This window comes from Chelmon rostratus, chromosome 16, assembly GCF_017976325.1.
Source record: "Chelmon rostratus isolate fCheRos1 chromosome 16, fCheRos1.pri, whole genome shotgun sequence".
Taxonomy (NCBI): Eukaryota; Metazoa; Chordata; class Actinopteri; order Chaetodontiformes; family Chaetodontidae; genus Chelmon; species Chelmon rostratus.
The window spans coordinates 8,281,464-8,308,906 of NC_055673.1; the positions used below are offsets into that span (position 1 = coordinate 8,281,464).

The 27,443-nt window shown below is 42.7% G+C and overlaps 2 protein-coding genes across 3 annotated transcripts; both read right to left on the minus strand.

Annotated features, from left to right (window-relative positions):
• Nucleotides 1-669: 669 nt before the first annotated feature.
• cratb (carnitine O-acetyltransferase b) lies at nt 670-15,663 on the minus strand. Its single transcript, XM_041955021.1, has 15 exons — nt 15,320-15,663; nt 14,722-14,946; nt 13,676-13,794; nt 12,798-12,851; nt 10,396-10,561; nt 9,145-9,319; nt 7,950-8,040; nt 7,021-7,108; nt 6,828-6,928; nt 5,802-5,921; nt 4,630-4,752; nt 3,532-3,667; nt 3,328-3,390; nt 3,104-3,241; nt 670-1,590 (listed from the first exon to the last, which is right to left on the minus strand). The coding sequence occupies exons 1-15, from the start codon at nt 15,368-15,370 to the stop codon at nt 1,387-1,389; spliced, it is 1,854 nt and encodes a 617-aa protein (XP_041810955.1). The 5' UTR covers nt 15,371-15,663; the 3' UTR covers nt 670-1,386.
• A 1,062-nt stretch (nt 15,664-16,725) lies between these two features.
• Nucleotides 16,726-24,431, minus strand: ppp1r18 (protein phosphatase 1, regulatory subunit 18). 2 transcript variants are annotated; one of them, XM_041955343.1, is made up of 3 exons: nt 22,692-24,428; nt 19,422-19,632; nt 16,726-17,740 (listed from the first exon to the last, which is right to left on the minus strand). In XM_041955343.1, the coding sequence occupies exons 1-3, from the start codon at nt 24,303-24,305 to the stop codon at nt 17,721-17,723; spliced, it is 1,845 nt and encodes a 614-aa protein (XP_041811277.1). In that variant the 5' UTR covers nt 24,306-24,428; the 3' UTR covers nt 16,726-17,720. The 2 variants fall into 2 exon arrangements, with proteins under 2 accessions (XP_041811277.1, XP_041811278.1); XM_041955344.1 differs by lacking the exon at nt 16,726-17,740 and having other exon boundaries at nt 19,471-19,634; nt 22,693-24,431.
• Nucleotides 24,432-27,443: the final 3,012 nt, after the last annotated feature.

Sequence of the window (27,443 nt, forward strand, 5' to 3'; positions counted from 1 at the left end):
AGGATCTCTGGCACAGGGAGCTTAGCTGGGTTACAAAAACCATGATGACACAGACTTCAAATAAGAATGAATGATTAACAAAGCAGGACTGAAAAGAATATGACAGTAATAATTTCATAAAGGACAATTTTCAAGTATGTCTTAAAGCAAATGAACACTGAAACAGGGGGTTTTCATGCTGTAATCATTTCTCCTCTTTATACCGACCACTGAAAGAGGCCTTCCTATTGAGCTTTCAATGTCAGTGATTGGGGACATAATCCACTGTTCACTGCAAAAATACATGACGTGAATGTGCTTTTAGTACAAAATTCCCTCTTTGTGTTTCCTTGTTGACCTGCAGTGGAGGGATAGGTGCAAAAAGACAGACACGGGACTCCTCTGCAACACAACACGCTATTGTGCTTAAGTGGTGCATACTCCCATGTAAATCTGCAATTCATCAACTTACCCAGGGGGTCTAGGGCTCTGATTGGTAGCCCTGCCCCGGGTTTCACAGCTGTTGAAGAAATGACTGAGCTGCAAGCGTGAAATCGCTCACCGATTTCTGCAGGGATGCTATAACACAGGCACACAAGTCACCCCAAAACAAACACAGTGAGCTCTGAGGTGTTTGTATGCCGTCATGCTCTCTCTCTCACAACATACACAAAACATTTAAATGAGGAATCACGTGATGACAGGCTTTATTAACCAGTCCTGCAGGTTGAGAGCAGAACAACACGCCCCAGCGAAGGGGCCAAAGCCTCTTTATATTCAGTTCAACATACAGTAAATACAAACATGCACTTTTGCATAACCAGCCCTGTGGCTTTTGGTCCATTTCAAACAGACTTGTTTAGCTACAAAATCAGCAGTTTCCATTAACATTTTAACTCCGATGGCAGTGCAACACATGAAATATATTTATGTATTCTCAGTAGAGGGTACTGGGAAAGCTGCTGGTCGTCTCATCGTGACTTGTGAAAGAAGTGCAGTCAGATTAAACGTGTTTTTGGCTTGTTCTGATCAATGATGGAGTGTCAGGCTGGCTTTTACTTTGGTTAGCTTTCACACAGAGATATTGTAGCACCAGATGCCTCCAGGAGCTCCAACTGTAGCGACTATAATGCAGCTTGCATGCTTAACTCTTGCTAGAAAAGGAAAGTGATTTATTGCTTCATCAAAAACTTAAAAAAAAAATCTAAAGCACCTCAGAGACGCTGAGTTCACTCTTCAAATGGTCTTAGGTTTAACCGCTCTAGCTAGGCCTAATGTGGCACACGGAAGAAAAAATCCACATCAAAAACAAGCCTCATCAAGACTTCTACAAAATGTTGTTTAAGAAAATAAAGCCTTATTTCCATGTGTAGAAGAGCAGGTTCATCCTGTTGGACAGGAGCAGCTCTACACAGTAGGCTGCAGAAGCTCCTGTAGCTGACACAAGGTGTCCTTCAGGGTGAGGGCTAATGTCTCTGCATGTGTCTCTTCGCAGCAGTTGAAGGCGGTGATGGAGAAGTGGACGTGGTCTGCCTGGGGGTTGTAGCAAAGGGCGTAGCCGTCAGGAACGAGGGGTCCGAAACACATCACGCTGTCCGTGTTTGCAGGCACCTGTCGGAGCGAGAGAGAGGACAACATGTGTGAAAAGAGAAAACGTCAGACCTGTACTGGGCGATAAGGCTGGAAATGATATGACAACAATATTTGTCCAGTATCAACAGAGATGTCATTACAATATGGTACATGTATGCAAAATCACATATAAAATCATCAACTTAATGTTCAGAGCAATAAACTGTGTTCCACTGTTAAGAATTACATCAGACCAAAGAGTTTAAATGTGCAAAATAAAACTAGTTCTGCTCACCTGGACACCAATATTTTGTAAAACATAATACAGCTGAAACAAATAGTCAATAATTTGATAAGTAGATGGACAGAAATTGGACAATTTTGATAATTGATTAACCATTACTACTAAAAAAAACAAAAAAACAAAAAAAACAAATATTTGCTAGTCTCTGTCCCTCGAGTGTGAAGATTTCCTGATTTTCATTATCTTATATAATAAAAGCTGAATATGTTTGGGTGCAGAGCTGTTTTTACTTTGGCCTCTAGCAACCTGTAATGGGCATTTTATAATTAATTGATATTTGGCACATTAATCAGTAATGAAAGTAATGATTAGTTGCAGTGCTACAATCATATCATTTCACAATGCCGAGCCCTTCACAGTAGTGACGAATAGCCAAAATCATAATTCAGTGCTCCCTAAACTTGGGTTTAAAATTGAGGGAAATCAGTGAGTCTCCAGAAAATAAGCAACAACATTTCACTGCTATTTCAGCATCTTGTTGGCCCAATGAAAAGTAGAGAAAAGACTAGAATGACTACTTTGCTCATAGATTTCACTCTGCCTCCTCCTGGAATCACTTCAGCAGTGCTACATACAGCACAGTCATGTCATTGAACGCCACATACCATATTAAACAGTAAGGACAAAAACCTTCAAAGATTGTGGACCACAAGGTGAAATCATTTTAAATGTCATCATATTAGAGCAGACCTTGATTATAAACACATCTCCTGTCCACATTAATCTTTACCCAGTAGCAGTGTGGTGTCATTGTTCATTGTACTGTTTTTGCATGAAGGAAGTAAAGGAAAAGTGCTGACTCTGATGGAGAAGGATGAATCGTCAGGAATACTCACACTACATACAGCAGCTGGTTATGTTGTAAAGGGATAACAGCACAAAATGTGACTTTAAAAGCAGGGAAATTACACCGGGCCATAAAAACCAGACGATGAGGTCAAGTTAGGTTTACAGTAGAATGTAGAGGAGCAAATAACCTACAAGTGTGAATGTCAGCATAAAAAAAGAAGCAGAAGATAAGCAGCTTGATTGCAGGAAACTCCCAAACTGCAATGACAGTAAATGCATCACATCACATCACATGCTCCAGAGCAACTGGAAAACTGCTGATAGACAGAAAATTCCCTCTTCCATATTTATGGTAACATGAACATGTCCACTTTCTGCGGTGCTACAGGACTATCAGCACCTTCTGTAAAACAAATCTCTAAAGGACAAAGAGACACTTCTACACACAGAAACACAGACCTGCCCTGTGCGGAGTTTCCAGTGTGTCGCCACGCCGTAAGCCGTATCCATGAAGATTTTGGGAATGCTTAGTCCTTCCTCGATGGCCTGCAGCTTGAGGCCCAGCAGGTGGCGTTCAATGCCGTGTCCTTTAAGTGCCTGAACAAAAAAAAACCTAGAATATAAGTGTCAATCTGTTAATAAAACAGAAGACAAAAGCAGCTGAGAGTTCACTGGTTTTTTACCTGCTTAGTCAGAGCTGCATAAGCATCAACAGCTTCTCTGAACAGTTGCAGCTTCGCTTCCCGCTGCGAAACAAAAAATGAACCACACAATGATTACAAGCTGACCCACATTTCTCCTCGCTGCTAAATTACCTGAAAGCAACCGAGCGAGCTCAAATGGCTCCCGCGTTCGCCGCAGCGGAACAATTCACCGGCGTCTCTCACCGATACAGAAGGATCATCGAAGGCAAGAATGAACTTGAGCGTCTGATTAGTGGGCGAGCGGATGTATTCCGTCCGTCCTCCTCGAAACATCCTCTGAGAGACGATATCACAGGCAGCGCAGACCTCCTTGTGAACTCTGAAAGAAAAGGGAGTGAAATCTCTCAGCACAAGCACTGCTAATTTCAACCTTTTATTTCATCATCACCAATGACTGTTCCAGTACAAACCGCAAAGAATATAGAAACAAATGATCAAAACCAGGAGTCTGACACTGTGGGACCCCCCCAGACAAAATCCAGCCTATGTTTGTTTACATTTTGTCAAACTGGTGCCTTTAAAAGTCATGCAGAATTAATGATTAGCAGTTCCTGTTTGTAATGCACCCATGGATGTCGAGACAACTATCACCGGATTACTTTCATACTGAAGAAAACGTAAAATCGCCATGATTCTGAGGCAAGTTCTGAAGTTACGAGGGGTTTATCATTCCTGATATGTCCGAGCAGATTTACAGGCATTTATTCGCAGATCTGAAAATATGTGTGTCATGTCTGTGTGTTCAGATTTGACTGAGTTGTGACACCGTGGAGGAGAAACATAAATTGCCTAAATTGTGCAATTCACCTCCCGCAGTATTTCTGGCTCACGTCTCTCCCTCCACGCCTCCCCTCCAACTCCTCACACTGAAAACCTCTGATGGAAAGAAACTACTTCCAGCAATTACTTTAATAAACCGTATTTACGATTTCACATCATATTTTTTTTCTTTTATTTCAGTTGTATTCACATGAACTGTGACTAAAAGTAACACAAGGCTCTTCTTGCTGATGATGATTCTGGGAAATTGCCAACTCATCATTAACATTAGCATATATATATGCTAATGTAATATATAATATATATATATATATTTTAAAATATCCTCCTGCTGGGAGATATCTGTTACACACACAATGCAGCTTTTACTCATTTATTCTACTTTAAGACAAACTACCTGCTGCGGGACATGAAACATCAATGAAAATATGTTTCTAAAGGTGGATTTTTTTCCATCAACCCGACTTCCTGTGAGCAGAACGTGTCGGTGGCGTCACTGACCTGTAGTAGGCGAGCTGCAAGGCGACCTGGATGAAGGAGTGTGGACTCAGCTTGTGCCGCTTTGGAAGATCTTTGCCGAACTTCTTGAAGTTGAACACGTTCACGTCGAGGTCGTTAATGAGTCTGCGGGAAAAAAAACCTTGTTTTGTATCTGTGATTCAATCACTCTAAAGTCAGGGCTGACTTACTTTCTTTTTTAAGAACTTTCAGAAAGACCTCGTGGCCTTTTTTACAGCAAATGAACTATCTCAGGCGTCATCATGCTACCTAAGTATGGAAATTGGGTCACGTGATCACAGGTGGCCGTGTGACAGTGGTGATTCAGGGAGAATCTTCTGCATCAGATGTGATCACACAGAAGAAGGCTGTGAGTGGGAAAAAGCTTGTAATTAAGCCTTGATTTTAGAATAATCTTTTACAGAAATGTGTTTCCAAGGTCAAAAATTAACCCCCATGCCTATTATTTGTAATGTGTGTTCTTTAACATAGTAATTATGACATTTTTAAGCACTTTTCTTATTGCAATATAATATATTTTCAGAGATTGTATAAGCATTGGTAATTATCTGGTAACACTTTCGTTACCACACTATAATGTTGTCGTAAGCAGATATATGGACATTTTAAATTGTCTATTAATATACTTCTTACTTCTTATATGAAAAACATATTTTATATTTTTGCAACTGCTACTACTTAGGAGTGCCCACACTGTTGCTGACAAATGCATTAGCAAACATAACTGCTACTACATTACCATGTGTTATGGTATGTAATTTGCAAGGCATTTAGAGCCATGGTAACATCTGTCTCGCTCAAAACTACAACACATGTAAGAAAAAGCTTTAGTCCACATTTAGATAGAGGCATCGAGATGATTTAAGAGACTCTGGAATGACACAGCAGTGTGTAAAGGCCTGGATCACAATAACGACTAGGCAGTGGAGCTAATGGCAGCTTTCCTTTTTCCTCAAGGTTATATTCACCCAGAGAAGATAAATGTGTTTGCACTGTCGTGGTTCTCCTGTAGGCCACTTTCATTTCAGCTTTTAAGGGTTAAAGCAAATATATAGCTCAAACTGTGCCGTGAGGCCATTCTTCTCCTATCACCCTGCAGAGACCCTACATTCACACTGAAACACTCGCTTCAAGAGAAGCAGTGAGAAGCTTACATATCGAGGTTCTGCTTGGCGTGCTCTATGTCCCTCTTGATTTCTCTGTCTATGTGGAAGTAAAGCTTCTTGGGCATCGGTAGCGGGACCAGCGGGGCTCTCTTTGGATCTGGTTTCTCACTGCAGTCAAGAAAACGCACAATTACTTGTGGATGAGTATGCAAGATGTAAAGCACAAATCCAGCCATTTTCCACCTCGTGTTCTATCATGATGGTCTATACTGGCTCAACCTGCGTATGCTTCTTCCCTACATGAAACCACGAGATATTTGCTTGTGTTCACAGCTGTTCTGTAATGAGACGTTTACATTTCACCTGGTATCAAAATGGGATCTGTGTCCTGATACGTTATCTAGATAATAAATGATCCGATTTTTGTATTCAGGTATTTTATTCAGATCAGATCAGATCTCTGTCCTCCAGAGTAAAACCTGCCTGTGAGTAATGTCAGGTGGCCACAAATCAGCCCCAGACTCCCTTAATAAATAATGGAGTTTTATGAGTTGTTGAGTTAGAGGAAACGTTATAAACATTGTGAAACACTGTCTGCAACATAATATTAATTATTCATCCCCTTTTCTAAATTCGGCAAATGTAATACATGAAGCTAATCCTTCCTTTGTATAAAAAACACCCTGTCAGTTTGTCCCGGTGTGTTGCAGTGGGCTATTCTGTGACCAGATAAATCATTTGCCTTGTTAACAGCAGATCAGCTGCAAAGAGGAGTGCAGCGCACACTGTCACACGCAGTTATTTCTTACTGGGTATCATTCACTTCCCACCTGTATTGCTTTCATTTTTCACACAGTTCTGTTGAAAAATGTGTATTTTGAAGCTTTCACGGCACAAAGTAGATGTATAATCAGTAATTAGAGGCCTGTCTCTGTCAGCCTTCTCGCTTGGTGGCAGACAAATTCCAACATTTGCTGCTTGGTGGGTTATAAATTCAGATCCACTATAGCAAATTATTCAAAACGCAATAATTTCTATTGAAGACGACCATCAGAATATGATCACTTCTCTCACCAGTACTCCAGGATGTGATCCAGCAGTGTTGCTATGGGCGGACCCTCGGCCGTGGCTTGTTCATACAGGAGACCCCACGAGCCGTCCTCGCCCACCACAAACTACTCAGACAAACACACAGAAGCGTCAGCCTCTCCGTCAGCTGGTATAAACCAACCCATCCTTGTCAAGTGTGAATATTCCCAACGCTCACCTGCAGCGTTTTATCAAACCAGCGGTTTCCACTGTTGGAGAAGGTCCCGCCTCCGTGCAGAACCTGCGCTGCCTTGCGGCTGGCATACCTGTCAATCAAAGTCAGAACACGACTGATCTGCACAGCTGTACACAAAGTATCTACAATGCTAGTGCTGCACGATTGACCATCTCAGCATTGACATGGTGATGAACTGAGTTGTGATGAGCTGGTTTTTGGTGACGCATACCTCACTGCTACTTGCTTGTTGCTTTATTATTTTGTACATTTATTTTTTCTTATTCATCGGCTGTGGCTCTGACTGGCAGCCCTCAAACTAACAACAAAAATGCTCTAATGATTAATTCTTTCCAGTGATATTCAAGCCGTCTGGTGATAATTCCTCACAAAATATATCACATAAAAAAAAATCTTAATGACATTTTTCCAATATTGTGCAGCCTTATGAACTGCTCTTGTATTTCTCAGTGATAAACAGAGAATGATCTAATATTCTATAAAAACATAACACTCTGAAAGGAGTCCTCCTGCATAATAAATACTTTTACTTTTGATACTGATCATACATCTCTACTTTTGTAGTAACATTTTGAATTCAGGACTTTTACTGGCGAGTATTTCAAAACTGTGATATTTCTACTTTTACTTCAGTAAAAAATGTCAATTATTCAAGACATTCAAACCAAAGTGTTTATCTTTATTTAAACCAAAAGCTGGGACGACATTTCAGACTGAGGAAGTGACAAATTTACATTGTTACTTAAGGCCGAGTGTCAACAGACAGCACAATGATATCTGCACACACACAGAGGATTACCCAACGTATTTAGCAAACACAGAAATACCTGAGTGTGGATTATGAGACAGAGGATGGAGAGACAGAGGTAGGTTGTGTTAGTGTGTGTGTGTGTGTGTGTGTGTGTGCATACTTCTCATCTGATATCCTCATGACTGGAGAATCCAAACACAAGGAGAAAAGTCCCGTCTCTATCAGCCGCACTGATTCCTTGTTTAGTTTATCTGAGTCACACACACACACACACACACACACACACACACGCACACACACACACACACACACACACACACACACACACACACACACAGAGTATGGAAAAAAACAAAAGGACAGAAAGAGCAGAAAAGTATTTAAATATTTGAAGATCAAATTCAGCATCATATCATCACAACTCTCTGCAGGTCTGGATTTGTTTTGCTCCCATCTTGGCCTGGAACACGTCTATCATAACATTTACATATTTTTGCATGACATACAAATCACCTACACTTCAGCAAACATTTCAGATTTATTTCCAGGTCATGCTGGAAAATGTGGTGCAACAAAACCATTTTGAGGCACTTAAAACTTAAAAGTTAGGTAATCAGTCGATCACAGCGATCAATAAATCTTCTCTTTGTGAAGCAGAAAAGAGCAACAAGTCTGAGTGTTGTTTGACTAAAAGTCTGAGCATTTTAGACTTATCTCAGTCACAGAAGCCTGAAACTATTTCAGTCTAGTTTTAGTCAGTTCTTTTCATTCATCGTCTTTTCGTTCTTCTTCTTCTTCTTCCAGTTCTTCTATTCCTTCTTCCAGTTCTTCTATTCCTTCTTCTATTTCTTCATCATCTTCTTCTTTTCCTTCATCTCCTTCTTCTTGCCCTTCTTCTCCTTCTTCTTCTTCTCCTTCCTCTTGTCCTCCTTCACCTTCTTCTTTTCCACCTTCTTCTTCTTCACCTCCTCCTTCTTGTGCTTCTAGTCCTTCTTCTTGTCCTCCTTATCCATCTTCTTCTTCTTGTTTAATTGGTGGGTGCCTTTTGAGTCCCTTCTCATCACTCCATGAGCCAATGTTCTACTGCCGCCTGTATTACCAGAGGACTCACTTTGCCTCCCGTTAATGGTACAGCCAACCTTTGTTTTTGTTTTCTAAATGTTAAAAGTATGTGAGATTTACGGGAAAATGTTTAAATCGGAGGACATGAGGGAACACGGGTAAACAGGTCTGACTATCTGCAGTTTGATTATACTAGTGCAATGAAGTTCAATGGAAACCAACAGCAGCCAGGAAGGTATGAACTAAAAAAGTTAATTAATTTTCTACCACACATCTGTAGTCCTGTGATCTACCTCTCAGCAGCCGGTTGTAGGCCTGTCCCCAGGTGTGACGGTGCTCACTGGTCAGGATGCCCACCGGCTCTTTGTCCGTCTTCCAGGACTGAGACCTGATCCTCAGCAGCTGACTGTGGATCTGACTCTCCGTCATCCGAGAGCCGTCGCTGTTGTAAACCTCCAGCTGGAAGAACTAGCAGAGAGACAGAGGAAGAGGAGGCCGTCTTTGTCACGTCTGACCTCGAAGCTTTCCGTTTCAGTTTGGACAACGGCAGGTGTCACCTTACTCAAGGTGTTTAGTGCTGATGCGCTTTTCTAAGATTTTGGGGGGTTTTGGACTGATCACCAGATAAATGAATTGAAACTACCGTTAGCTGCAGCCCTACTGGGGTTTAGAGCTGCAATGATTCGCCAATTTATCAGTTCATTGTTTCATTCAGTCATTTATTTGGCACAAATAACAAACATTTTGAATATTAGCTGCTTTTCTCTGTTTCATATAATTTTTAACTGAATACTGCTGGTCAGAGAAAACAGGAAATATGAAGATGTCGCCTTTTTTGACGCAACAAGGATCGAACAATTGTTGAAGATAATAAACAGATTTATCAACTATAAAAATAATCATTTGCTGAGCCCTACCTGTGTTTAGCCTTTATTTCTGATTGCCAGTGGGACAACAAATGGGAAGCATGAGCCCATAATGCCACCATTATTTACAAAAGCAGCAGAAACATGCACTAAAAAATCCACAGTTTAATTTGTCCAGTGTTTCCTCTTACCTTCGTTCAGAAATTCAGTTCTAACTATTTCATCTGAACTCATATTACTGGCAAAGACACCAAATCGTAGCAACTACATCAACTGAATGTATTTCTCTGCATTTTTCAAATGAAATCTACAACAAATTCAACAAACGACCACAGAACATGTTTTTGTCTGATATGAAGACGAGGGCGTGACTAAAGGTGAAGAGCACATGCATCTTAAGTTAAAAGGACTGGGATCAGATTTGTTTTGATTCCTCTCTCTGCCAAAATCTGTGATCTCACCATATGACCTGCTGCCAAATGAGCTTCCTGTGCGGTCACGTGACTCCACTTGACGAGGCTCTGTGCATTTGTAATTGGTTTAAGCCTCAAGAAACCCAATACACAGGCAGCAAGGTGTGACGGCACAAGATTCAACATGACTGCACATAACAGCAAAGATGCTGAGTCAACAACGAGCGAGAACAGAGGAGAAAACGTGACGTCCGGCTCATCCCACCTGGTAGTTCCTGACGACTGTGATGTGCGTTGGCGAGCGCCTGGAGCGGCCGTGGTGGGCGATGTAGTCGTGCTTGGGACCCGGGATCCTGCAGGAGGAGAAGAGGAGCGGGTAGAGCTCCATGCACAGAGGCTTCCCTTGCATGTACTCCACCGGCAGCTGGCCGCTGACGGGCAGAGACAACCACACAGTCTTTGTTAATATTTAGGTTCATTTTTCTGGATATATGCTTTCATTTTTATCTGCTTATTTTTTATCTGTTGTTGGTTCAAAGTTCTGGAAAGTAGGAAAGTAACTGAGTACATTTACTCAAGTCCAATACTTAACTCCTTGTACTTTACTTGAGTATTCCAGTTTGTACTGCTACTTTCCGCTCCATTACATTTCAAAGGGAAATATTGTGTTTTCCACTGCTCTACATTTCTAACATAACTAAAATTAGCTCCACATTTACCAGCTGCAGCATTATAGTGATGAAGACATTAATGCATCAATAAACCACTAATATACATTATCCTGAAATGGGCCACTCCGCATGATGAATACTTTTATTTTTGGTACTTTTAAGTGTATTTTGATGATAATATTTTCATACTTGAATGAAATTTTGAATGCAGGACTTTCACTTTATTTCTACTCTAGTGCTACCTTTACTTATCCCTTTTCTATATGTGGTACACAGTTTTCACAGGACACAGAGGAAAAGTAAAATGCCAGAGCGCAGTATATGAATATATTAAAAAATACATTTTTATCTACACTGATGTAAAGATTATTGGATTATTATCACTGACTCATAAACATCTAAGTATGTAATACTGTACTACATGTGTGCACGTGGAGGGAGAGGCTGTTCGGAGGTCTGGCTATAAATAAAAGTGGAGAAAATGATAATAATAGAAAAAGAAGAAGTGTAACTGCTTCAGTCACTCCAGTACGGTGGCTGGAGGGGTACAGTCCACACCTCAGATAACAAGTGTCGCTCTAAACAGAATAAAACAAAGCCAAAGATCTTTCAAACAAGTTACGATTCTGAGCAAAAGAGTAAAAGACAACAGGGATGTTTGAGCAGCCTGCTGTCTGCTCTGCACAGATACTGTTACAGACCAGGTGGGCAAATAAATTTAGACACAGATTAACTTCATACAGCAGAGAAACGCAGGCTGATGTCAGCCGGGTGTAAAGTTACAGCACTTAAATAGCAGCTGGATAAAGTGAGAGTAAGGCAGCAGATTAAAAAGGAGGATTACTGTAGCATCTGAACAAAGGTTGACAACAGTTTACAGTTAATAACTGGCTCTATGGATAATTATTAACGGCAGCTTCCATTTGCTTGTAATGGGATTACTTCATATCCTGAACTGTCTGCGTTCCTACTGCTGACTGTACTCCTCTCTACAGAGCCGTAACACATGACTGAATGTGTACACCATTAAATATGAGTCTGATTGAGGTCAGTATGAACCAGAAACACATCTTATCCAGTGCTGACATCTACTTGAGGACTATATAGAAGTACAGTTTTAAAGGTACCTGTACATTACTTGAGTATTTTCATTTTATGGCACTTTATGTTTCTACTCCACTAAATTTCAGTGAAATATTGTACTTTTTACTCTAATATTACAATTGGACATTTGCAGCTATTACTAAAAAAACAAACGAGCTTCTAAAAACACGACGGACCATAAAATCAGATTTTAATCTGAAACTTAATTATTTTAAAAAGCAAATAAAACAAACAAAAAAATCAACTTGTGTCAATACTTTTTAAAAACAAGTTAATTTAAAATAAAAAAACAAAGGTTTTGGAACAGAGTTATAAACAGAAATGTCTCTTCGTTGCCAGACAGTCCTTTCCAAAGGAAAACTGAAGCAGTTATAGCGCCTCCGGTGCCACCAGACTCCTTTGACAAAAACAGCTATTTTTCACTTGCATAATATGGGAGTTCCTGGTCTACCGCTGCCTTGATCAGTTTGTTACTTTGTGTTATTGTGTGACTGCGGTCAATCCACACTAACCCTTTAAAGCACCGATGTCACACAGTAGCAAAAAACTAACTAGCCAATCACAGCAGAGGTTGACCAGCAATTCCCATGTTCTGCAAGGTAAAATGACTATTTTGTCAAAGGAGTCTGGTGGCTTTGAAGATCATGATATAACAGTTTCAGTTCCCATTTCACAGGGTCTGACAGCAAGGTAAAGCAGTGAAACTATTATAACTATAGCGTACACTTAAACTTGTGTTGATTTTTTTTAGGTGGGCTGTTTTTAGGTGGCTAAAGGGTTAACTGCTTTGTTTATGTTTTTATTATGTTTACACAATGACAATGTGTTCAGTTTTCTAAAAGACACGACCAATAATTGTCATTTTAATTGGCTCCAGCTCGGTCATACTTACTTGTTGATTTTGGCCTTGAAGTCCAGAACTGCTGCTATCAGTTTGGATGCAAACCTGTGTGGAGACAAAAATGTCGCGGCCAGTGGTGTCATTACGTGATGCACTTGATTATTTGCTCTCTTTTAAACGTGCACAACACGAATAGTCCATTTTGCCAGAAGTGCCAAAACACTAGAGATAACAAACAATCAAAGTGTAACCTCGACAAGGATGAATTCTCTCAGTTTACGCAATGATTTTGTCAAAAGGTTGCAGAGTTTCTTCAGCTCACAGAGGAGCAGCTAATCAAGCTACAAGGTCTTAATGGCAACAATGATTGAGGAAAGAAACAGGTGTATGGATCCAGATCACACTGAAGGGCAACATCCTGGCACCGGAGAGATAACTGACACGAAATAAACACAATGATTTTGTTAGCTTGGACTGTTCTGCCAGCTGTCGGCTCAACTAAATACATGTACAGTTAGCAGTTATGGGAATTGATGACTAATCTGTGTATTGCAGCTCCACTATTCTTCTCCCTCTGCAGATGGATGCAGGCAGGGAGATGGTCTGTTGCAACTGAGTGCTTCTCAAAGAATAAAACACATTTTAAATATTTATCGTGACGCCAGAGTTTTGACAATCATCTTTCAGTGATGTCTAATACGTAATTTTAAAAAATAATGCAAAAATCAAATAATCTACTGAATTTGTCTGTTGATTGAGGCTCTAAAGTGTTGCCTCTGTGAAAGTATGTGTGTATTTAAATAGCTTTTACGAGGTGTATGGGGTGGCATTAAAGCAGATATTAGTTGCCACTAGTACGCTGTGTGTTAGTGTGTGTGTGTGTGTGTGTGTGTGTGTGTGTGTGTGTGTGTGTGTGTGTGCTGACTCACACTAGCTGGCTCCTCCAGCCATTATAATCTCTTCTGGGCAGAGAGATGGCCGGGTTCGAGTGCACGGGCAGCGGCTGTCTGTCCTCCAAGTACGCCCACTGCACCCACCAGGGTGAGATCTGCAGGTTAGAGACCACACACACGCACGCAAGCACGCACACACACACACACACACACACACACACACACACACACACACACACACACACACAGGGTTGACATTAAAGGTTCTATATATGAGATTCTAACATTAATAGTAGTCGCAAACAACTGTTTGCTATCCTGGAGACAAGGCGTCCTGAGCAGAGAATGAAGTCACACTCCCTTTGTGTATGTGTGTGTGTGTGTAATCTGATCTTCTCTGTTCTTTGTTTTGGTAGCCAGTCTGGCCATGTGTGCATTTGACCCTCACCCTCCCCTGTGAGACTGTTGGCCCAACCCACGATTATAAAGAGACGAAGAGCGTGACCTCTGACACAGCTCCGTAGAATCGAGATGGCACAGTGCAGCTTGAATTGTTCAGCCAAAGTCATTCAGATTCAACTGAGTCTATCAAACTTGTGTTTCAAGGGAAGTTTTCGGTAAATAGCATTAGCAGAGTAGTTAGCAAAGAGGCTATTTATTTATTTACTAGTTAGCAAACGATCTCACTTGGGCCACGGACCAGAAACAAGATGTGACCTATTTTTTGTGGAGATTCAGAATTTAGCTTTGCAAAATATGCTTTTTACTCTACATTTTCTCATAAATTACTACATTTACTTAGATGTAAGAATTATACTTCATGTGTCCCATGATTGCATAGATGTGCCGTTTAATGCAGATCAAAATCCAGGTGCTGGTGTTTAAGTATACATGAAAATAACTGCTTATTGTTATTATTATAACTGTTTTTGGAGGGTTTCTGCACTACTGCTTTGGTCTGATAAACTGATATCTAACAGTGCTTCAAGCACACCACAGCAGCTCTATCTGTGCTTTACAACCCACCCACACCCTCCTCTAACATCCGTCACATTTCCCACACTGATACAGCAGACACAGACCCAGTTCCTCGTGTGTCTGGCTCTCCTCTCCAGGCCCTCCTGCAGCTGCGCGCCCAGGCCGCCCGGTCTGCCGAACTCCTGCACCATCCTGCGGGTGTGGCTGAGCTCCTCGGGGGGCAACAGGGGCTCCAGGGCCCTCAGGTAGCCCTGCAGGGTCTGGGCCAAAGGGGGCACCGGCTGGGAGGGCACAGAGGAGAAGAAACAAGGTTCCTGTCTCACTGAAACCTGGAAGGAAGAGTGAGACGTTTAATGACCCCTGCAGATCTGAGTGACATGTTTTTGTTTATTACTGCGAAGTCCCTCAAATGCACCATGAAATCAGATCAAAACGTTTCGAGTGTAATTACAGAGCTGCTACAGTAAATGTGCATGTCAGCACAGTGAGATGACTTCCATCAGTCTGACCCTGCCAGTACAAGCAGGCACACACGGGCGTATCAGAATAGGAAGTGTGAAAGGTGTGATTGTGGAAATATGATCCACTGCCTGTCGTTCGCTGAACAGCAACGAATAACTACACTGCACTGCATGTCAGATATATTCTGATAAGCCAACAGTTTGACTCTTTAGTTAACTTTAAAAACAGAAAAAGACTCACCCGAGACAGCCAAGCTCTGCAGGTTCCTGCTTGAATTTTCCTCAAAATCATGCTTCCTTAAATCAGAGATCCACTCCTTGTTGCATATGTGTTGCAAAAAGCAGTTTCGCCTTTATATTCTGATCACTTTTGCACAATCCCAACAGAGTCAGACGGTCGAAAAGAAGCCCAGCCCTCCCCCTACTTCTCCATGGTGGATGTAAACGAGAGTCCTCATCGCTCGATAGATCCTACTCTGAAAACATCCCATGCGTGCCGCGGAGAGCAAACCTCTCGGTGCTTTGTTCCATCAAAGCGCGAGCATGCAAACATTCACGTACTGAACCGAGCTGGACCGACGCAACAAGTCCGCACACGTGCTGACGTAAAAAACGTTTCCGTAAACAGCTACGTGACTACAAACTCAACGTATAGTACCGCAGCTCTCCGCAGGGTGTCGCTGTTACACCTCATGATGTCGCAGGGGGTGAGAAACTTCCGCGGACAAAACACAATCAAAGCTGCATGCTCGAACACAAGAGGGGGAAAGATAATAAAATAAGTATTACATTTTAAAAAACGTGATTTATTTTATTTTTTTAGGTAATTTTCCAATTTCCAGTTCTGTTAATCATCTCATGACCTCTCTGATTCAATTTGGGATCTAATGTAGGGCCTCTGACCCTTCTTTGACACCACTGATCAATAGTGATGCCTTCTCCGCTGGCCTCACTCCTCACATGCACATTAGATTGCATTGAGGTAGAGTTGAATAATTGTGTTTTATTCACTAAAAATAACATAAGGCGGGATCTGGTGGATTAAACTTAAAAATTATTATAAATCATTAGTTTTACCACAAATCAAATTTGATTTTTAGCAAGTTTCAGCTTCTTTATCAAACTGTGTTCAGCAGTCTAAAATAATCAAAAGTAATTTCCAAAGTGTCATTGTTGTCATTTAGGAATACTTATTAGTTTAGTTAATCAACAGAAAAGTGATGACAATGAGCCTACAAAACTTATTTCACCTGTTATCTCTGAAGAAATGTTAAGAAAACAACACAGAGTGAAACAACTATCTTATAATGCTGACATGTGCAAAGAAACATAATAACAAACATAATGCACATGGCAGTGTACTATACAAGGAAATAAGTTCTGCACCAATAAAACATCCCTTCTTTAAGATTTCGAGTTGTTAAGGTGGAAAGCATTTTAAAATAATTTCAGGTGTCGAATGACAAGCCATGCCTCAGTCTTTAAAGTTTATTTTTCACCCTTAAATTCACAACATTGTTACAAATCATACTGATTTGATATGCCACTTACCATAATGGATAACTTACAACATGTATGTAATAATTATTATTCTTTCTCAGGAATCAGGAACCAGGAAGGATTAACAAATAAAAGAAGAGACAAAACTGTTTTCAGAGATATTTATTTGATTTTTTTTTCTCTTGAAGCCAGCTTCTTCAACCATCATAGAAAAAAATAATTTGCACATAATTTGCATCTTTCACCAATTAAAATATTCATATACAAACAAGAAATACAAGTATATATTATGTTATAATTGTAATACAGCCAAATGTCAGATAGCAGCTGTAATATGAAGTTAGTCTGTGAATTGAATTGTTCTCTGCTTCCTCTCAGAGATTTTCACTCACACTGTGCTCTCTGCTTCCACATGACAAAAACAATAGAATAATCCCTTTATTTATATCCATATACATTAACTGAACTGTTACCAAAGTTGTCATTATGAACAGTAAGGCTCAATTAAACCCCACAACGAGACCACTAAAAAAACTGTTCTGCACACATTGCACCGCCCCTGTTCCTGCAACGCTCAACACAACACCCGCTGAGAGGAGGGCTTTTTTCAGAAAATGTCCAAATAAACTGATCTTCATATCATCTGTATGAGCAAATCCAGCAGGCACATGAAACCAGATGATATAAACATCACTCTTCTGTGCTGAGGCAGTGCTGACTTAAATCTAGGCTCCAGAAACTATCAAATATAGCAACTAAAAAATAAAATCTTATCGGTTTCATTATATTGCATAGACAAGTGATCCTTCAGTGCATACCTGAGGGTATTATATAATATGTACCGCACTTATACATTCACATTTGTCCCTCAGATTCCCTGAAAATTAAACTAGGCAATAACTTCCCCAGTAAACACAATTATTCTCCCTTTTCAACTGCATAGAACAACCTGGACTGTACATGTCTTCCACATCTCTCATTCATGCTGATGCTAGATAAAACAAAACCACCACAAGGATTACACTCACTCCAACACTCAATTCAACAATTCAAATTCAACAAACCAAAAAAAAAATCACGTCATATTCAACAAAATGTTGGTCATCTCATCACATGGGCAATTTTGGCGAGGCGACCGGCTTCTACCGAGGGCAAGACTCATCTGGAAGATAGAGAGACGGAGATGGAAGGTGAATAAGGCGAATCATCTTTGGAGCTGACTACTTCCCATTCACCAACAGTGACATTTATGGCTTTTTGAGGACCATAAATGCAACCATACCATTCCATTTGCTCTCTAATAAAATACATTCTACCAAATTTCAATTTTCCATTGCATTTACAAAAGATCTTGTATGGGATTTTTAATCTTCATTTATTCTCTATACTGAGCTTGCCCACACTGCTAACCTGCTATCATTTACAAACCTCTGAAACTTCTGTTTGTTGATAGGGCTGGCGTTGTTCCAGATTTTTCTTATTGTCAACAAATAACACGAAAAGACCAACATCAACAATGTTATAAGGCTTGGTCACAACACTGTTTAAATTAAATTCAATTAAAATGCTAATCTCTTGGATCAAATTCAGTGAAGCCGTTAGCAAGCCATTCTAACAGGGATGTCACACTGGTCTTTGAGGGAATGGCGAGCCTGCGAGGAAGCTACTTATTAGCTGTGTTTTACTGTCACTGTTTATCTAAACTCCTCCTGTCAGAGTAAAAACTGCTCCACAAAACAGGGTTGGTTGTCTGACAGCTATGACAAAGGGGTCAATAGTACAAACACTTATTGCTATGTTAGCGACTAAGCTAACAACCTTGCTAAGCGACATTTAGCTTGGCTACATTAAGCTTGCTAACTGTCAGAGCTTGCTAGCTGTCAGTTGGCAAGCTCTTTGCTAACTGTCAGTTAACAAACTCGCTAGCTCAGATTCTCAGAGGTTTTCTTCTGCTCCTCAATAAAAGTAAGTAAATTCCTAAGAACCAAATGCCAGGAGGACATAAAGACACTGAGCAGAGAAAATAAACATAAACTTGGACAGCTAGCATAACTGACTAGTGCTTTTAGCCCTCTATTCTCTCTAAATTGTGTCTGTGTCTGGGGGACTCAGCACCAATTCATTACTTCTCTTCACTTAAATCTTTAAAAATGTGTTATAAATATATTGTTCAGCTTTTAAAAAAGGCTCCTTCATTTACTAAACAATTGGGTACTGCAGTTTTTAGCTAACATTACTCAAACAAAAGAGTAAATAGTGCAGTTGAGGGGAATATTTTTAGCTATATATGTGTTTATAACAGTTTTTTTTTTGGACAACAATCGAGCTCTATGGCACAGAGAAAGAAACTATATCAGGCTTTGGCCTCACAGGAAATACTTGTTAGAGCAGAGCCACCCAAAGTGAGGCCCGCTGGCCAAAATAGGCCCGCATAAGGTTTAATTCGGACCGATCGGAATCATGTAGCATTTTCCATCTTAGCAGTAAAATAGGTGTTTGCTGTCGGCCCGTGGCAAACCATTAATAGTTTGGGCACCCCTGTGTTGGAGGATAAATTCATTGCTGATATCGCCTTTTCTTAGTGTTTGCTGACAATAAGAAAAATATAGCATACAGTTTACTGCCAGACATATAATTTAGAAAGAAAGTTCAGGCACTCCAGCCCAATTCTGTGGTGACAACACAGTGGAAAAACACAAACAAGGAACAGAAGTTTGCCATCTTAGCCTGAGCATAGTCCAAACATATGGAGAGTCTGTAAGACATCATGAATGGCAAAGCAATCTGAATCCATAAGCTCACTCTCTACACATTATGTTTTTTGAGAAGGGGGTGACACTGACCCACTCTTAGACCCCGTCTTGTTGCAGCCCCCGCGTTCCTTGTGCTTTTGGACATAATCGTTGCTCCCTCCACTTCAGCCTCCGCCTCCTGCGCTTCCTCTCCCTGCAGCCTCCACAGGTCATGAGGGTAGGGGCTATAAGCCAGCATGGAGGTCTCTGATGGGTACTCACACACCTGCTCCAGCTGGTCCTCGTCAAAACACACCTTTCCCTGTAACCGTGAGCAAAGAGAAGATTATTTTACTTTTAGTCAAATGCATTTTTTCTTTTTCTTTTACTATTGTACATCTTTTTGACTTGCATGGGGAAAACTTGCTTTTTGAAAAAAGTTTAATCCATATTTTTGCCCAGGCGACTGTAAAGAACAGCATCCTTTCTATCCTGACTGACTTTTCCTCAGACATGTGCTTACATGGTCAAATGTAAACAAGCTTTGAGGCACTGAGAAGAGTCTCAGTCCTACCCTGTGAGATGTTTGTACTTTGTCAGTGTAATGTTTACTGACAGCATGAGGCTTAGCCTAGCAGAAATACTCCCTCTGCAGTACTTACTGACTGAACACTTCATGCACAAACTTATTGACTATTCAGGACAAGACTGTCATCACACAGATAAACAGCATGTACGCAGCAGCGGAAACAGTTGGTTTGCACTAAGTGTGGAAAAGCAGAATGAGATGGGTCAGTGCAGCAAATCTGCAGTGTGTCTTCAAATAACAGCAGGTCATCTCTGAGGCCTGGACGTGCACTGTAGTAAACACATCAAGAGGAGCAGACATGATCTGGATGGAGCCTGAAACATCCAGACACTACCCTGCACATGCTATATGTTACCACAGCTTCACCCTGTCAGCGGCTGTCTGCAGAGGAGTGCAGATAATAGCTCTGCATTAGAGAGGCTGGGCGAATCATGCTAAGGCACAGGAGGCTAATCCTCCCTCCCTGAACCCGATTAACCCAAGCTAACACAGCAGGACAGCAGAGGCAGCGGGTGAGAGACAGAAACTGAAAGAGTAGGAGAAGAAGAGAGGGAAGTTTTCATTAGCAGGAATTTAATATTTCTATTAATAGAAATACATCTTTATAGGTTCAATACTGCTTGCTAAGTAATGCTGAAAGTTAAAGTTTCTATTTGTGTTCAGGGAGATTTTTAAAATTTACACTGGAAAGTTTTCACATCCCAGACTGACCCACAATTTATGCTTTTTTAGTTCAAGGAGACAATCAAAAGTGTGCATATGATTGTTTAGAACCTAGTAAATGCAGACAAAAACTTCTAATCAATACATTCATCTGAAATGTCAGCCAGATTCCCAAATTTCAAACAAGAATGAAAGCTGTCATTTATGTTTCAAGAGTCTGAATCAAGCCAGTGCAAGGTGATGGAGAGGCAGTCCAAGATAAAACAAAAAAAAAAACAACATGCATATGAAGAGGAAGCTGGAGAGGAGGAAAGGGAGGAGGTAGATGAGGAGCAAGCAGGTCACCCCCCTCTGTGACATGATGGCGCCTTCAGATGGGGGAGGGAAGGAGGCCTGAGCAGTCTAAAGGGCATCAACGAGAGAGCGACAGGTGGTCAGAGAATCAGCGCTGTAAAGTGGTCACTCAGTGCTGCTAAAGAGGACTGTGCTCACAGATAAATCAGGCACAATAATGGACCAGTACAGAGCTGGAGTTCATACAACAGCATCAAATACTGGGTTATCGCTTGTGTGTCGATTGCTGTTGTCCAGTCTTTCCAAACAGACGGCCCCTCCTAAAACAGTTTAGTGTCTGAGACGCATTTTTATAAAAGGACACCACGTCACTTCCTTGTGCCGATTTGTGTCTCTTGTTTGGAGGAAGTGAAGAAGTTTGAAAGAGGAAGTGAGCAATAACATGCAGTGTGACAGGGAGTTTCTGTTGGACAAACTAACAAGTCTTTAATCCTCTCAGTATGACTGTCAAACTGTCAACATTTTTTTGACAGGTTAGACCACCATGGAGTTATTCTCTCATCTTTCTGTGACAGTCTGTCTTTCTCTTTTCCCGTTCACCCACGTCAAACTAAGAGCTGGCAGCCTGCTACCAGCAACCCTCAGGCCTGCAGTGGGTCAGCGTGGTGAAAAACTGATTGCCAAGACTCCAGTCTAACAAACCAAACCCCTGCTAGGAAACAGCCAAGAAAGACACAAAGAGAGATTTGTCTGAGAGGAAGGGAGAGCTGACTCAACAGAAATGGCAGAATTGGTGCGAGGGAACAAGGAAGCAGCCTGCAATACACTTGTTGCAGACTGCAGGGAAATTACCAGCATTTTAACAGCCCTTACACAGAGAAAAATTCAGTCACAAGCAATAGGATTCTTCTGATTAGCAGTCAGGACTGGACTGGATTCAAGGGAAGCTCAAAAGTGGAAACAGAAAGTCCCAATGTGAACTTCCAGTGAGATTCACTTGTAGTTTGAATCCAAATTGCTCAGACTAAATTGCTGTAAATACCAGTGTGGTCTTGCATGCATTCACACAGACGAGCATGTGATATGGGGTGGGCAGGCAAAATGCAAAGAAATGGGAGGAAGGAGCTGGCTGCTCGTCATTGTGGTTTCCTACTCAACCTCTCTGTCTCCACCGAAGCCTACAACTTTAACCGTCTGCTCCTGCAGAAGCTCAAACAAACCAACTGGCACTATATAAAACACTCATCTTTTTAGCTGCACTTATAATTACCTAAGATTAACAAACAAAGCAACAAACAAACCCTCTTTCTGTGGTTTTGCATGTAAACAATGAACAATAAAGGTAAAAAAAATATCAATTTTTTTTGGCACTGCCCACACATTTGGATAAAAAATGTATGCTGAGATCATCATTATAGGGTAAAAGTCAAAAGTCTGGAGAGAATTAGACTGCAGAAGCAAGTGGTAAAGCAGATCACTCCAGGATTTTATGGCTAAGAATCAAGATGTCGTGCTTGATAAGGCTTTAACTGGCTTAGGTCGGTGATTGCAATCAAAAGGGATGTTCTCACAGTGAAAGGGGATTCTGCTTGACGACGAGGGACCGGGCAGGTGACGCAAGGTGATGCCCTCTGGACCACCTCTGATGAAGCAAGGGAACGACCATCCCATTGAAATCTGGCTTAACACGACACATTGGAAACACTGGGAGGTGCAGGTGACGTCTCCTCTGCTATTTGGTGCCATTGCGTGTGTGGCTAAGACGCCAATATGTCTGTTGTTTTGCTTACATTTATCTGAGTGAAAGGCAACGAAAAGCTACAGTCTCCACTCACCTTTTTTGGGGTCCCTCTGTTCTTGATCAGACAGGACTTCTCCAGGTTCTGATATCCGCCAATCACCTCAATCTCCTCCACTGTGGGGTACTTCTTCTTTGCTGGCTCAGCCACAGCAGAGGTTGTCTGGGCCTGCTGTGATGAGGTCTTTGCGGGTGTCACCCCCGCTGCCGTGGACCCCGCTGCCGTGGACCCCGCAGCTGACCCTGTGGCGCCACTTCCTCCCCCAGACTTTTTTGGAGCGATTGTGATGGTGGCACCTCTCTTTACTTTACCTCCAGAGGCACTCCTGATGGAGAAGAGCGTGGGCGATGGGGTGGGAGCTGGAGAGACACTAGGAGACTGGGCAGGAGATAGGGAGTTCGGGGAGGAGGCCGGGGTCAGGGCACAATCAGAGAGTTTCAGGGTATTGTCTGGGGATTGGCTCCTGAGATGTGGAGGGGTGATGGTAATAGTTTGGTTGGATTGTTTGAACAGAGATGTTGGAGAACAAACCCGCTGAGGAGTCACTTTGGGGATTGATGTTTCTTGATCTTTTTCCTGGATCTTGACATCGTCCTTCACCTGGGGCTTTAACAGTCCTCTGGGGCTTTGCTGCCCCCTTGTCTCTCTGTCCTTAAGAGGAGTGTTTGGTGATGTACAAGACTTCAGCACTTCCTGCTCTTTCAGCTGAAACTGCTCTATCTGTCGTTGTATTGTCTGAACCGCACAAATGTCCTCACCTGGGAATGCTTTGCTGTCGCCCTGCTGTGCGTTTGACATGAGGGGCTTCACTTTAACAAGGTGCACTGATGGGATGTCCACAGTCCTCTCCCTCAGACACAAGCCCGACCTCGAGCCAACTGTTTCCAAGTTGTAGATCCGACTCATGGCTGCGAGGGAGTTGGAATGAGGCGGCAATGGGGAGAGAGATTGCACAGGATCAAGAGTCGATTCCTCTAACTCCTCCTCTGAGAGCTCCTTCTCCTCCTCCTTGTGCTCTTCTCGGTTCTCGATCTGGCCCCTGTGGCGTCTCAGCTGTTCCTCCACATGTTTCACAGGGTCGTCTTCGTCCTCAGATAACTGGGCGCTATCAGAGATCACTTCTGAGGCAGCGGTGGCGTACTCGATTGTTACTTCCTCTCTGACAGCTTGCGAGTGTGGGACAGGAACAGGAAGCTGAGGGCAGGTTTTCAACACGCTGACTTCCTGTGTGACGTCAAATGCAGTCATGGATGTCTGCCCTGCTGCCTCCTCCTGTCCCCTCTCTGCTTCGATCAGTCTCTTCCGCATATGATCTGCAGCTTCCCACTCTGTCTCTATTTCATTTCCCCTCTCTTCATGCCTGTCCTCAGCTGGCTGACTGACATTTATCTCTGCGCCTTCGCTCCCACCTCCATCCTCTGCCTCTCTTTGTTTCTGCTCTCTTTGTCTGATTTTCTCTCGCAAGGACTCGATGCGGCTCAGGGGTTTTCCGATCCTCCAGCTGTCCCTCCTCTCAACCCTTTTACCTTCTTCCCAGTCTGGCCCCTCGTCGCTTGGACCCACAGCCTTTTTTTTCTCCACCATTTCTTCTGCTACGTAAAACACAGTTCTGGGGATTTGAATCTCGAGGGGACCTTGTGGGATCCCCATGGGTGCAATTCTTTTTGGGGATCTGGGGGTAACATCATGAATGAGGTTCTCTAATCCAGTGTCACTGTACGTTTGCGCCTCCTGTTTGCTCTCTTTGGTGACTTCACAAGCAGCCTTGTAAGCCCTTTCTCCTCTCTCGTTGCTATAAACAGTTGTCTCTCCTATTTTTTCTATTTTACTTATAAGATCCTCTGTGTGTTGGGACAAAACAGAATGTGTTAGGTAAGGTCCTTGTGGCCCTGTACCACTCCACTCTGGTCCTCTATGGGGGTCTCGAGGCCTATCTGTGACAGGGCAGAGCAGACTGGAGCACTCTTGGAAGGCTGTTTCATGTCTGTGCTGACTCTCAGCAGAGTGACTGAGGAGCTCTGATGCATCAACACAACTCTTCTGCGTCGCCTCAGGTGGGATTGTGCTTTCGAGTCCCTCTTCTCTTCTGTCACAAACTTGTGCCTCAATCTGTCCCCCTAGCTCTGAATCCTTTTCTACGCTCAGCTCCTTCTCTAAACTTTTCTCACCCATCAACCACTTCTTTGCTTTCCCGTCCTGTCTGATCGGTACTCTTCTAGCGAACGAGATGCCCTCTGTGTTTTTGACAGATGCGACCGTGAATCCCTCGTCTCCATCTGCATCACCTGCCTGTTCCGCAGCCCTTGTGTCAACGGGCTCGACTTTCTTAACCTCGGTCCTGTGTTGGCTGGAGATTTCGCCCTCATGTCTCCTCTGCACGGGCCCCCCCTTTTCATCCTTGTTTCTGAACTGTCTCTCTCTGTGCTTTCCACACTTATCTTTATCTAAATGCAACGTACACCCCAGTTTGATCTTCGCTGTGCTTTCCATCCCCAATCCTGCTACGTCCACCCACGGCGCTACGCTCTTATCTGAATGTATCCTGTCACGCATTTTCCTCTCATAATGCCCTTCTTCATCTAAACCATTCTCCTTAGCAGAGACGACACGGTCAGAGAAGCTTAAGGAGCGTTTCGGCACTGCTTTCGACAGCATATTCCTCCCGTCTGCTTCAGATTGTTGGTCATCTTCATCTCCAGAATATTTTCTCCTCCCAGGCCTGAGGAAATTGTCAGAGCTTTTGGATCGAGATGGAGGCTTGGGGTGCTCTCCGAATTTGCTGAGCAGCTGGCTGACCCTCCCTCCTCTGTCAACGAACACATTATCATCCAAGCTGTCCTTCCTGTCTTCTTTAATAACTGTCGCCTGGCCCCATGGTCTCTCTTTCTCTTTGTCTCTCAGCCAGGACATGTCTGCTCTGAGCTCCCTGCCAATGCTCTCCCGCCTTCCATCCGTGCTGCCCTTCATCTCTCCATCCTCTCTACCTGAACCTTTCCCTCCTCCTCCTCCTCCTACTGGATTCCTCTCTTCAGGGCTTGCTGAGGGCTTTATGATCAGAACCTCAGAGGCACGGATCTCAGTGACGCTCCCTCCTCCAGCCAGGATCTCCCTCAGGTCCATCTTCATCCCTCTCTTCCCCTGGTGGTCCTCCTCCGGCCTCTCCCTCTCCGCCTCCCTCCATCTACCCCTTCTCTCGTCGCTGCCTTTCCTCTCTTGCTCGATGATGATGATATTGTCAGCTCGGATGGTCCGAAGACAAGGCACGAGGGGAGAAAATGAACTAGATGGATCTGTTTCTTTTTCCTCCTCGTCTTTTCTCACTTTGAGGAATTCCCGCTCCTTGACTGTATCCTTTACTGACTCTTTCCATTGGCTTTTTTCTTTTTCCCATCCCTCCCTGCTACTCTCTCTTTCTCTTCTGTCCCTGCCCTTCTCTTTTTCCCGTCCCTCACTTAAATCTCTGAATCTCTCTATTTTCAGCTCTATATCTCTTCCTCTTCCTGACTCCCCATCTTGACCTCTGGGGCTCAATTTGTCTCTCTCCCTCTCCTTAACTTCTGGCTCATTCCCTACTTCAGCATCCCTTCCCTTCTTCCATGAACTCTGAGTGCGAATAAATGGGTTTTCATGGACTGGAACTATAGTTTCTAGAGACACCTGGCTCACTGGTTTAACGTCTGCATCCAGCCATTGCCCCGGATCTGGACTAAGTGACAGTTCGCTTCCCAGATTGACCGTTACAAAGCTGTCCGTGTCACTCAGACCGTCAGAAGGAGATCTGACATCCACCTGCAGCAAACAGACGTCCTTCTCCTTTTCTCTGTCACCCAAACTGTCCTGCTTCGCCTTCCTCCGCTGGATGATCCCTCGCTTCCAGGCGGGCATGCTGGCAAACTTCTCCTCCTCCTCTTTCTCTCTCCTCTCTCTCTCCTCCTCCTCTCTCCTCTTTCTCTCCAGCAGGAGTTGCTTCCATTCCGGCAGAGAGGAGACAGACATAACAGAGAAGGTGCCGGGTGTTGGACAAGATGGCTGGCGTTTGTCTTTGGGAATGGTCTGCAGATAAGGGAAAGATGACGTTAAATCAGCTCTCTCTCACAATCGTCTTAAATAGAAGAGTACAAAAACGAAAGAGTAACATTTGGAAAATAAAACGGTAAAATGCTTTTACTGTGTGAGTGTAATATCAAGTTTGTTGGCATAAAGAAAATCAAAATCACACATTGGGGCAACATTTGTCAACACTTGCCTTCAGCCCTTGTTGACTTGTTGTCCACTGAGTGTAACTTTAATCTTTTACATAAATGATATCAAAAACTTCACCAAATCAACTCGCAGCACAGTAAACACATGTAACAGAAAGTCATTATGTGCTTTAGTGTAAAATCTATGATGGCAGTGTCGAATTAAACTCACCAAAACCCCAGTTGTTGCAAAGATATGACTAAGACCGCTTCGTCTCTACAGTTGTCATCTCCACTTTTGCGTCTCGGCTGTGCGTCATGCGCTCCGCTCCTCGACGGAAAATCTCCTTTGCTCAAAACTGAAAGATTAATCTATCCTGTGAAAAAAACGGAGGGTTTAAAAAAGCTGTGCGACCCGGTCAAGTCACCCCACGACCTGACTGTGCATCAGAGCAGAAAAACACGTCCGTCGTCGGTGTAGTAGTAAATGTTTCCAGCCTCAGAGCGGCAGCGCTGTAATCCGATAATTACATTAAATTCCGTCAGGAGAGTTTAGTGGCACACACCATATTGTCGGACCTAAGAAAAGGCGTTTAAAGAGCATAGC

Excerpts from the sequence above, each read along its gene's own strand:
- cratb (XM_041955021.1), bottom strand. The coding sequence starts at position 15,370 with ATGATTTTGAGGAAAATTCAAGCAGGAACCTGCAGAGCTTGGCTGTCT. Across the intron at positions 8,041-9,144 it reads CTACAACCGGCTGCTGAGAG|ATAAACTAAACAAGGAATCA; the intron begins GTAGATCACAGG and ends TGTGTGACTCAG. Across the intron at positions 5,922-6,827 it reads GATCACATCCTGGAGTACTG|TGAGAAACCAGATCCAAAGA; the intron begins GTGAGAGAAGTG and ends TCTTGACTGCAG.
- ppp1r18 (XM_041955343.1), bottom strand. The coding sequence starts at position 24,305 with ATGGGGATCCCACAAGGTCCCCTCGAGATTCAAATCCCCAGAACTGTG. Across the intron at positions 19,633-22,691 it reads ACAGAGGGACCCCAAAAAAG|GGAAAGGTGTGTTTTGACGA; the intron begins GTGAGTGGAGAC and ends TCACGGTTACAG. Across the intron at positions 17,741-19,421 it reads AAGACGGGGTCTAAGAGTGG|ATGAGTCTTGCCCTCGGTAG; the intron begins GTCAGTGTCACC and ends TCTATCTTCCAG.